Here is a 12730-nt window from a genome sequence, read left to right as displayed (position 1 = left end):
TGAGAAAAATAGTACTCTGCAAAAGTCTTAGGCACCCTAGCACCCTAAGACTTGTGCACAGTACTGTAGAACTGCCTCATGGTGTAGTCACTGCAAAGTTAGGATATTTTGAAAGGAAATTAAAGGGGACATCAGTGATTGTTAAGTTGATGGAGAAGATCCTGACAGGCAGGATTTATGAACATTTGGAGAGGTATAATATGATCAGGAACAGTTTGCATGGCCTTGTCAAGGGCAGGTCATGCCTTACGAGCTTGATTGAATTTTTTTTTGAGGACGTGACTAAACACGTTGATGAAGGAAGAGCCGTAGATGTAGTGTATATGGATTTCAGCAAGGTATTTGATAAGGTACCCCATGCAAGGCTTATTGAGAAAGTAAGGAGGCATGGGATCCAAGGGGACATTGCTTTGCGGATCCAGAACTGGCTTGCCCACAGAAGGCAAAGAGTGGTTGTAGACGGGTCATATTCTGCATGGAGGTCGGTCACCAGTGGGGTGCCTCAAGGATCTGTTCTGGGACCCTTACTCTTTGTGATTTTTATAAATGAACTGGATGAGGAAGTGGAGGGATGGGTTAGTAAGTTTGCTGATGACACAAAGGTTGGAGGTGTTGTGGATAGAGTGGAGGGCTGTCAGAGGTTACAGCGGGACATCGATAGGATGCAAAACTGGGCTGAGAAGTGGCAGATGGAGTTCAACCCAGATAAGTGTGAAGTGGTTTATTTTGATAGGTCAAATATGATGGCAGAATATAGTATTAATGGTAAGACTCTTGGCAGCGTGGAGGATCAGAGGGATCTTGGGGTCCGAGTCCATAGGACGCTCAAAGCAGCTGCGCAGGTTGACTCTGTGGTTAAGAAGGCATACTGTGTATTTGCCTTCATCAATCGTGGAATTGAATTTAGGAGCTGAGAGGTAATGTTGCAGCTATATAGGACCCTGGTCAGACCCCATTTGGAGTACTGTGCTCAGTTCTGGTTGCCTCTCTACAGGAAGGATGTGGAAACCATAGAAAGGGTGCAAAGGAGATATACAAGAATGTTGCCTGGATTGGGGGGCATGCCTTATGAAGACAGGTTGAGTGAACTCAGCCTTTTCTCCTTGGAGCAAGGGAGGATGAGAGGCGACCTGATAGAGGTGTATAAGATGATGGGTTAGGGTAGTCAGGGATGGGATAGTCAGGGGCTTTTTCTCAGGGCTGAAATGGCTGCCACAAGAGTGCACAGGTTTAAGGTGCTTGAGAGTAGGTACAGAGGAGATGTCAGGGTTAAGTTGTCTTTTTTTTACCCCACACAGAGAGTGGTGAGTGCCTGAAATGGGCTGCCGGCAACGGCGGTGGAGGCGGAACGATAGGGTCTTTTAAGAGACTTTTGGATAGGTACATGAAGCTTAGAAAAATAGAGGGCTATGGATAAGTCTAATAATTTCTAAGGTAGGGACATGTTCCGCACAGCTTTGTGGGCCGAAGGGCCTGTATTGTGCTGTAGGTCTTCTATATTTCTATGTTTCTATCTTGTATGGTGGACAACCAAAGAGGTAATTACTTCCTGGGCTTCCACATAAAGTTTCAATAGATGTTCCTCTGCCTTATTTGTGGAGACTGCAGTCCCTCAAAAAAAGTAAAGTGGTGCCAGGGAGAGGACATCAGGGATTCCACTAAGTACTAATACACATTCTAGAGAATGAATAATTCAACAGAAGGTTGACAGAGCAGACTCAAATAACCACTGCTATTAGTGTATTAAAAACCAGTTTTAATTGTGAGTGAGTAATAATTCCTGTTTGGCTTCCAATTAAATACATATCTCATTCTTCTGACACTCTGGGGGAACTCTTTAGAAGCAGATATCGCCAAGTTTAATGCTTGTACTTGCCTGCCTGTTAGCAGGTGTTGTTTCTAGCAACACATATGCAGCACACTCAAGTTGAGAAATGGGCACCAAGCCACAGAAAGAAAGACTCTAATGATCAAAAGGTAGCACTAGTTATTGGATTTCAAGCAGGGTCGAGAGGGACATCCTAGATCTGGCAGAGTCAAGAAGAATATTAGGATGTACGGAGACATTTCTATGTTGAGAGATAGAAAAGGGTGAAATTATACAAGAACATGTAATTTTAAATATAAAACATTATGAGAGTGGGAGCTAAAACAGAATATAGATGGGCAAGTTGGAACAGATGTCACGTTGGTTGCAAACAGAATTATATTAATGCACTCATCATAATTTCTTAAGAATAAAGTAAACATGAAAGTAAAACACTTCAAGATAGCTGTAGGTATTTTTAGTGCAATGTATGCCACATACAACAATGGTTGAACTTTCTTTTAAGGAGAAAAGCAAAAAAAGTGCTGAAATGAACTGTTGGGAGAGGTTAAAATCAAAATGGAGACTCGTACAGTTAAGAAAAAAAAAATCAAGTGAATTTTGAAATGCTTACGACATCTGTGATGAGGAATAGAAATGCAAGGCAGGCTAGGTCATACATCAGATTTCCAGGAACAACAAAGGAGGAACCAGACAGTATGCAAATAATGACTGATCCAGTCGTGAATAGATTAGATATTCTTGCAGCAAAATACCATTCATATGCACACGTTTCAAAGAAATATCGTTATCTAAGTACACAGAACACTCAGACATACCTTATTAATTCATTAAGGTGTCCAGGAAATGACAGACCATAATGACAATGATGTACAAAGTGATTGCACATTCATGCTTGGAAGATGCAGATCAGCGTTGGTGCAAAGTTTGGCACTTTTCAGCATGACGGCAACCCTAAGAGCAGCATTTATTGACCTTCCCTTTGAGGAGGTGGTGCTGACCTGCTTCCTTAAACATCATCCCATCCCTCACTACCGAGACCATGTCCACAAATTACCTGCATCACTCACAGCCCAGATTGTGGTCCATACCTCTCTCCCGTCCCTCACTACCCAGTCTGTCTCCATACCTCTCTACCTATCCCTCACTATCCAGTCCGTGTTTTGAGCATCGGAAGGGTGAGGGGACGTCGTTCACTCAGGTTTGCCAATTGAGTAGAAAAGGAAGCGACCTGCAGCAGGTTGGTGTTCTGAGCGCAGCCAATCAGTGATTGACAAGACCAAATTAAAGCAAGGCAGGGGCAAGCAGAGTGGCCATTGTCAAGAGTCAGAGTGGGGGATTTTGAGGCTTCAATCAAAGGGGGGGAAAAAACTATGGACAGAATTATTTTTGTTCCCCACAGTTTTTCCTTCTTTATATATGTGGGATGTGTCCCTGACAACTTCACCTGCGATATGTGCATCCAGTGCAGCTTCTAACACTCCACGTTAAGGAGTTGGAGCTGGATGAACTCCGGATCATTTGGGATGCTGAGGGGAATGATAGATAGGACCTCTAGAGAGGTAGTTACGTCAGGGTGCAGGATATAGGAAACTGGGTGACAGTCAGGAAGGGGAAAAGGGTTAAACAGCCAGTGCAAAGTACACCTGTGGCCGTCCTCCTCAACAACAGGTATACCACTATTAAGAAGGGGGAATGATCTAGCAGCAGAAGGTCACAATGGCCGGGTCTCTGGCACTGAGTCTGGCTCTATGACTCAGAAGGGAAGCGGGGAAGAAGAGGTGAGCTGTGGTGATCAGAGATTGATTAGTTAGGGGAACAGAAAGAATGTTCTGTGGACGAGAACAAGATTCCAGGATGGTATGTTGCCTCCCAGGTGCCAGGGTCTAGGATTTCTCAGATTGAGACTTCAGCATTCTTAAGTGGGATGGTGAGCAGCCAGAGGTCGTGGTCCATATAGGTACCAATGACATAGGTAGGAAGAGTGATGAGGCTCACAAGGTAAGTTTGGAGAGTTAGGTATTAAGTTTGGGGAGTTAGGTGCTAAGTTAAAGGGCTGTACCTATAGGGTTGTGATCTCAGGATTGCTACCCATGTCACTTGCTAGTGAGACCAGAACTATGAGGACGACACAGTTTAATACATGGTTCAAGAGTTGGGCATCAGATTTTTGGATTACTGGGCTCTCTTCAAGGGAAGGTGGGACCTGTACAGCAACGCAACACACACACAATGTTGGAGGAACTCAGCAGGCCCAGCAGCATCTATGGAAAAGAGAACAGTTGACGTTTTGGGGCCGAGATCTTTTATCGGTCCTGAAGTACTGTAGGAGAGGCAGATAAGGCCAGGGCATGCATCAACACCTGGAATGACGTTATTGTAGCCATTAGTGAGACTTGGTTGCAGAAGGGGCAGGACTGGCAGTACTGGCAGCTCAATAATTCGGGGCTCCGTTGTTCTAGACATGACAGAGTGGGAGGGATTGAAGGAGGAGGGATGGTAATAATAGACAGGGAAAATATCACAGCAGTTCTCAGTCAGGATAGACTGGAGAACTCATCTAGTCAGGCATTATTGGTGGAACTGAGTAATAAGAAAGGTATGACCAAGTTATCGGGCTATATTACAGACCACCCAACAGTGCGTGGAATTTAGAGGAACAAATTTATTGAGAGATCGCAGACTGTTGCACAAAAACATAAGCTTGTTATAGTGGTGATTTTAAGTTTCCACTTATTGACTCAAACTTCCATACTGTAAAAAGACTAAATGGGATGGAGTTTGTTAAACGTATTCAGGAAAGTTTCTTTAATCATTATGTCGAAGTCCCAATGACAGAGTGTGTGATATTTTATCTGCTTTTAAGGAACGAGACATGGCAGGTATCAGAAGCTTGTGCAGGGGAATACTTTGCATCTAGTGATCACAATGCCATTAATTTCAAAATAAGTACATAAAAAGAAAGGTCTGGTCCACGGGTTGAGATTCTAAATAGGAGAAAGGCCAACTTTGACGGTATCAGAAAGGATTCTGCAAGTGTGGATTGGGATAGGCTGTTTTCAGGCAAAAGTGTACTGGTAAGTGGGAGGCCTTCAAAAGTAAAAATTGGAAAGCACAAAGCTTGCATGTGCCTGTCAGAATAAAAAGTGTAGGGAATCTTGGTTTTCAAGCGATATTGAAGCTCTGGTTATGAAACAAAAGGAGCTGCATAGCAGGTATAAGCAGAAATGAAAGCGAAGACTTGAGAAATAAATCAGGAGGGTTAAAAGAAGGCATGAGATTTCCCTAGCAGATAAGGTTAGTTTAAGGGGAATTTGAAGGGAAACTTCACTCAGAAGGTGGTGAGTGTGTGGAACGAGTTGCCAGCACAAGCGGTGCATGCAGCACGGACTAGACAGGTGAATGGCCTGCTTCTGTGCTGTACTTTTCCTATGACTATGATTATCAGTTGTCCTGACAATGCATTCCCACGTTACCTTTGAACAAGGGGTCACAGGATTTAATTTGCAAATGTTATCACAGATCGATAATTAGACGAGTATCCTTATGGATGTGAGAAATTCAAAATAAAGCTATTTTGCAATGCTACCATGGCGCAAGTACAATAGTTACTAAGTAGTAATATAACACATGGCAGTTTGCTGGAGGAACTTGGAACTTGGGGGGGGGGGGGTTGCTGAATAGCCTTTCTTGTGTCACCAGTAATCCAACACGATGGCCTTGCATGAGGCTTTGAGAGACTTGGATTCCCGAATCATAACTCATCTTCTAAATTAGTAGCCTAATACATGAGCCACTAAATGACCATGGAGAACACTATGGAACGACAAAAACCACCACTTTAATCAACAATCTGCCCTGTTTTGATATAATACAAAGGGTTAAAACAACTTGTACAGAACAGTTTCAACAATATTTTACATCAGTGGTTATTATGACCAAAGAAGGACTAACGTCCAACTCTTCACATTAAATCAAAGTTTTTCCAATGCTTTTCAATTCACTTTCTTCATCCAATTGACTTCTAAGCATCTGTCATCAACCCTAAACTAATGTTTGAAATGAACTTTTCATATTGTACTGCTAAACAGTACCAATTATACTGCCGTTATTATCAGTTTATCATCAGATATGTTATGGGCAGATCAGTAGGCTGATTTACCACTGTAAATTACCCTTATAAGGCGAGCAGTGGAATCTGTGGGAAGGGAAACACAGATGATAAAATGAGTCAGTATAGGCCAAGTGTAAAACTAGCCCCTCTTTGGGCTGAAGTGCTCTATTCCATGATGCATCTCTCTGATGTTAGCAGCAGCAACTTCTGCATATTTCATTACACTATGGATATAGTTTTGTTATCGCTTACAATTGCACTATATCTCTGGATCTTTGTAACCAATAGTAACAGGCTCAACTTTGGACAAAATGGGAGCCAATCCTTTTTTCAAACAGATTAAAGTTTGCACAGTGATTATTTTTTCTGAGAAATTGGCATCAACAAATATACAGTAGACTTTGCTTTCAGCTATAATATTTAACATCAATAGAAATGCAGCCATGAGACAAAAGAATGTCTTAGCTAATCCAGCGCGTACTACCTCCCTTGTCCCCACTTTCTTATTCTGGCTTCTTCCCCCTTCATTTCCCGTCCTGGTGAAGGGTCTCATTTCAAAACATTGACTGTTTATTCCTCTCTATAGATAATGCCTGACCTGCTGAGTTCCTCTACCATTTTGTGTTTGTTCTTCTGGATTTACTGCATCGGCAGAATCTGATGCTTAAAATTTGAAATAGAGTTCTTCAAGATGTTCGAAGTTTTATTTGTGGATACGTGAACACAATCTGGACATCAGATCCCAAAATCAGGATGTGTTAACCTTGGCTCAACAGGTACCCCTCGAGCGTTTGAGTCAGTGGTGATGGGCAGACCAGCACTTCAGGGCAGTTTTCAAAGGAGTGCTGCACTCTCAAAGTTGCCCCTTTGGGGAGAGACGTTAACCAGAAGTACTCAAACCTTAAAGATCTTGCATATTATTTTGAAAAAAAGTAATGTGGTTCCCCTTCAACTGATATCAGTAGAACCTTACATACGGTTGTTCACGGGAGCTCGCTATGCACGAAGTGACTGCTGCATTTTTTTATGCTTCAATAATAACTATGCTTTAAAAACTCATCTTTTGGAATAGAATGCTTCCGACTCTCTTGAAGTTGTGAAACTTGCCATATAAATGCAAGACTTGCTTTTCTTTTAATCTCCCAATCTCTTTGGGATATGTTCAATTTAAAATGGACATAAACAATGAGACGCTGAGGTCACACCATGATACTGATTTGAAGGTTAAAATTAAAACAATCAATTCACTCAACTTTTATTGACATGAATAAGTAGCTGAATGTTTAACTTCATCTGTGATGCAACTTGCATCATAAGAGCGCAGTTAAGTAAACCAAGTACAGAGGAATTCTCAGAAAGGATCAAAGACTTTAAAAGCAATCGAAGTATTACAAGGGGAAAAATGAGGTTGCTCAGAGTATAAACTTAAAAGAAAACAGTACACAAAGCAAATTGCTTTTGGCACAATCATTAAATGATTTAATTGGAAACTTATTTCACCATCTACATTGCATGTGTGGACTAGTTCCGAGTGATTATTTATTTAGTGTTACAGCTGGGAGTTGGTCCATCCAGCCCTGCCATCCCAGCAAACACCTAACCTAATCAGGGACAATTAACCACGGTCAATTAACCTACCCCCTATGTCTTTGGACTGTGGGAAGAAACTGGAGCACCCGGGGAAAACTCACACTGGGAAGCTGCATAGATTCCATACAGAACTGTGCTGAAATTGAACTCCTAACTCCTGAACACCTCAAACTGTAATAGCATCACACTAACTGCTACGCTGCTAACCATGATATCCAATGATCCATAATCACTACCACCAACCATTGCCCTTGGGCTCTGCTTATTTTGCCTATGGACTATCAACTGCATTAATACTTTGACAAATCGTGAAGGACTATTTTACTTTCATGGTTAAATGCCTCAGTAAGGTCAGATATAAAAGGAACAACATTTATAAAGATAAACAATAGTTGAATTCTCAATTTTTACTTATAAGATGAAAACTGCAAATGGAAAACAAGTGCCCTAAATGGACTGCTTTAGTAGTCAACAAATGCAAAGCTTGCAAGTTTCAACATTATGTGGTAATAATATAAAGGGAATGTTGCAGTGCAGAGAGAGGAGAAATGGGACCAGTGTTTTATGCATTGTTACCTGTATTAGTTTAAAAGTAACTGAACTAACCTCGAAGCTTCTTTTGCCAGTTCATTTCATTGAAGAGGTCTTCAGAACTCAGGAAGAAGTCATTTATCTTGCTGCCTTGCTCATCACGCTCAGTGGTATAGTACACACGCAATTTGGATTCTTTGGTGAGGAACTCGCAGATATTCGGAACAGGAAAAACAATCTGTTCCATTGTGCGATCCTGTCTTACAATCTAGTTAAAAAGAAGACATTAAAAATTTGCCTTGATAACCCTTGCATGTTCAAATTTACTGTATTTCTTACTCAACACATTCAACCTAAACACTATAGGTAACACATTTCCAATTACTGGTATTTTAAGTAACACATTTCCAATTATTACTTAAGAATGAAGCTGTATGTTAACACCTATAATGAAGAATATTTCCTTATAAATCAAATGACTTAAGGCAATTTCAGAAAATATTTTTGTCCACTTGTTTTCCCACAATATTTTTGAAATCCAAATTATATTTCAAATATTTTCCCCATTTTCGGAAAAGATCATTGATTAGAAACATGAACTCAGTTTCACTCTGCAGACCTGATGAATGCTTACAGCATTTTCCATTTCTGCTTTGGATCGCCAGTATTGGCTGTGTTTTTGCTACTGACAAGAGCAACATTGCCTCTTCTGCCAGCTTCATTCCACCCTAAGTCCAGTTTCCCTGACTGAAACCTCTGTCCCGCAATTCCCCTAACAAGCCAAAAATCAAGTTCAGCCTCAATTGTACTTATTAACTAACTATCTACAGCCTACAAGGAAGTAATTCCTCATGCACCTTTTGAGATCCTAATGCTGCTCTCCAGGCCTCATCCTCTCAAAAAGATGGCCCATGACTGAGTGGCTCAGAATTATCGGAGAGAGTTTTAGAATATACCCGAGAATTCAAAGCAAAGGTAGAATTCCTCTGGTTGATAAACAGAGCTGTCAAAGGGAATTTTAGAGTGATGGGTATCCTCTTGTCTCACCATTTAAAAAATACTCTTTTCTTGCTCCAGAGCTTCCCAAATCTTCATATGTCTAGTACTTATTGTTGCTTTTCATAGTTCAGACAGAGATTAGCAGAATGTGATCACATTTTCCTTTCCTTGATGGTCCAGAGAGAAGATGAACATGTGGGTAATGAGAGGCAACAAAAGGCACACAATGCACCCTGGCCAGAGGATATCACTGGTCATCACCAGTTAGCGCTTATTGGCACTTCACCTCTAGCTCTGCCCTGAGCAAAGTGGGCAATCTAAGACTGGAATCGATAAGAGAAACTATATCAAAAGATATATTGACTTGTGTTCATCCCCACCAATCTACTTGTGGCAGTTGCACATGTTCCCAAGGTGTGGCAGGAGTGAAGTCTTTGTTGGATATGAATCCTGCAGTAACACTGCATTTCCCATCATACAGTGTGGTTATCACTAGGTTAACTGGTACAGATCCAACAACACAAGGCTGGGAATCCGCGAGGTCCCCAACCTTGGGTCCACGGACGCCTTGCTTAATGGTATTGGCCCATGGCATAAAAAAAATGTTGGGAGCAACTGATTTAGGCCAAAGGAATATTGCATTTCACTATTACACAGCCCAATCCCATCAAGGCAGGTGACTAACACCAGCTCAATGACCAATTGAGGCTCACTGACCTGAGGCAATTGTGCTCTCACCTGCTCTCTGCACAGACAGAGTCAGAGTTGTACAGCACAGGAAGAGGCCCTGTGGCCCAACTCAGTCATGTCTTTCTCAGTTGGTCCCATTTGCCTGCGTTTGTTCCATGTCCCTCTAAACCATTCTCACCCATGTAGCTCACCAAACAGCTTTCAAACCTTGCCATTGTATCCACCTCTACCACTTTGTCTGGAAGCTCGTTCAACATTCACAACACCCTCTAGGTGAAGTTACCTTTCACGTCCCCATTACAACTTTCCCCTCACCTTAAACCTACACTCACTGGCTTTAGATTCCCCTACTCTACACTAGAGACTGTAACAATCTACATTATTAAACCTCTCATGAGATAAACCTCGATAAGGTCACCACCTTGTGTCGTTTGCTCTAGGGAAAGGCCCCTGGCTGTACAGTCTCTCCTTATAACTTAAGCTCTGTTTGATAAGCTCAGTATATAGAGCCATGGAGCTCTCCTGCACAGAAACAAGCCCTTTGGCCCATCTAGTCTCTACTGAACTATTATTCTGCCTAATCCCATCAATTTGCACTTGAACCATTGCCCTCCAAACCCCTTCTTACCCACGCACTTGTCATAATTTTATTTAAATGCTGAAACCAAACCCGCATCCAGCACTTTCCACTAGTAGCTTGTTCCACACTCTCACCAACCTCTGAGTAAATGTTTCCCTTCATGCTCCCCTTAGACATTTGACCTTTCAACCTTAACTTATGACCTCTTGTTCTGGTCACATCCAACCTCAGTGGAAAGAGCCTGCTTGCACTTACACCTCGTAATTTTGCATACTTATATCAAATCTCCTCTCACTCTCCTACACTTCGGAAAATAATGTTTTAACCTATTCATCATTTCCCTATAACTCAGGCACGACAACACTTGCAAATTTTCTCTGTACTCCTTCAATCTTATTGATACCTTTCCAGTAGGTAGGTGACTGGACTGCACAAATATTCCAGACTCAACAATGTCTTACAACTCCAACAGAACATTTTGACTCCTGTACCCAGTACTTAGATTTATGAAGGTCAACGTGCCAAAGGCTGTCTTTCCACCGTCTACCTGTGATGCTGCTTTCAAGGAATTACGGTTCTGTGTATGCTGATCTAGAATCGTCAGTTTTTGTTTTGGATTATCAGCATCTGCACTTTTTTGCCTTTCAACTAGAGGTTCAAAGGACACCGATGACTCAAGGTACAGCAAACTCTTGTAAGGAATGCAATGCCAAACAACAGCCAAGGACTGCTTGCATAATGAAAAGCAGGCACGGGACGTGAGAAGACAGGACTAAGCAAGCTCAAAACTAACAAATCTTCAAAACCCGTAGTTCTGTCCTTTTTAACTGTTAACAACGGTAGATAATTAAATAAGGGAGGGGAGGAGAGACCACAGTCAAGAAGCTCCAAGTTACGCAGATCCCATGAACATTTCTGACAGTGATAATGGAGCTCAGTAGGTAGTTACAACTGGTGTTGGAGTTACAAATATTAAGTTCAAGTAGTTGTAATCATTTCCTGCTCAAAGTACTATAATTTGTTTATTTAAGTATCTCTGGCCCAATGAGCCTGCACCTCATGGTCAATTAACCTACTAACCCATACGCCTTTGAAATGACGGAGGAAACCAGAGGCATGAGGAGGAAACCCATGTTTTCATGGGCAGAGCGTACCCTGCACCTGGGTCACTGATGCTGTAATAGTGTTACACTGGCTGCTACGCTACTGTGCCACTGCACCCCCCCCCCCCCAACAAAGTACTCATTGGATGATCATTCTCAGAGTTATAAATAGGTTTCAACCATTACAAATGACAATCTATTAAATGAGTTCACTCAAGAGTGAATGAGAAACAGGGTGTGCTACAGGCAGCAAAGATCATGGGTCATCAACATCCAGTGGTGTGAAGGCCTGTGCTCCAAGATTTAAATACACACACTTTCTGACTTCTCATTAAAAATGTGAAGAATCTGCACCAAAGGTTTCGGTGCCAAGTCCCTGCAGTTGTTCCATCCACAGGCAATTGGAGAAACAAAACAGAGCAGGTACAGGGCATGACTCACAAAACCTTCAACTAGTTCCTTTACTTGCTTACAATTAACCTCCAGATATGTCCTGACTTAGCAACCCTTTTGTTTTTCACTCTTGGAGGCAAGTACAGTAGATTGTAGTCAGATTGCAAATGTTGACATGGACGACATCCAAGGTGGTGCCAGTTTCAAAGAGAACAAAAGAAGACGACAATTACCAGCAGCTTAGATGTTCAATTTTCAAAGATGGTGGGGACATGATTAGGAATAGATGTCATCCTAAGTCTTAAGAGAAAAATATCTAAACAACTACATTATCTGATCAGACTTTGTCACTTAAATATAGTTCCTTCCGTGCTTTTAAATTAGGTGTAGGGGTTCAGGAAGTCATGAGATGACAGTGATAATCTTCAGGCAGATTTCACATTTATTAATAGCCACAGTCCTTCCTGCCAATCAGAAGAACATTAACCAGTGACTCAATATCTGTATCACAACACAGAACTACTTTCAATATGGCTGGCAAAACACTGTTGACCAGAAGGCCTGCACTGTGCTGTTTAATTTGATGCTCTAGTAGTAGATGCATACACTTACTGAAGGATGATACTAAACAAAGGGAAACTAGGAAAGCAAAGAGGAGTCACAAGGATATCACTGACAGAGAGGATTATTGTAAATTCAAAGAATTTTAAAAAATGTTTTAATGACAAAAGAACAATGAAATAATGAGCAGGGCCCATTAGGGACCACAAAGTTGATCTATGCATGGAGCCCAATGGCCCAAAATGATTATGTTCACAAAAGGAAGAAAACCTCTCAACGTCTTAGCAGGCTTAAAGGTGAATAAATTCACAGAGCTAGATGAGATTTATCACAGGCTACTG

The 12730-nt window shown here is 41.6% G+C and overlaps 1 protein-coding gene across 9 annotated transcripts in view; it reads right to left on the bottom strand.

Annotated features, from left to right (window-relative positions):
* Positions 1–12730, bottom strand: part of LOC134356755 (inositol 1,4,5-trisphosphate receptor type 1) — a 552079-nt gene that overhangs the window by 167496 nt on the left and 371853 nt on the right. For all 9 annotated transcript variants that reach the window (XM_063067855.1, XM_063067853.1, XM_063067854.1 and 6 more), the window contains one exon: positions 8139–8331. In XM_063067855.1, coding sequence (XP_062923925.1) covers positions 8139–8331 — 193 coding nt within the window. The remainder of the gene's footprint in view (positions 1–8138; positions 8332–12730) is intronic.

The sequence above is a fragment of the Mobula hypostoma genome, chromosome 15, assembly GCF_963921235.1.
Source record: "Mobula hypostoma chromosome 15, sMobHyp1.1, whole genome shotgun sequence".
NCBI lineage: Eukaryota > Metazoa > Chordata > Chondrichthyes > Myliobatiformes > Myliobatidae > Mobula > Mobula hypostoma.
Note: the sequence above shows the minus strand (reverse complement) of the source record. Positions and strands in the feature narration are given on the sequence as shown.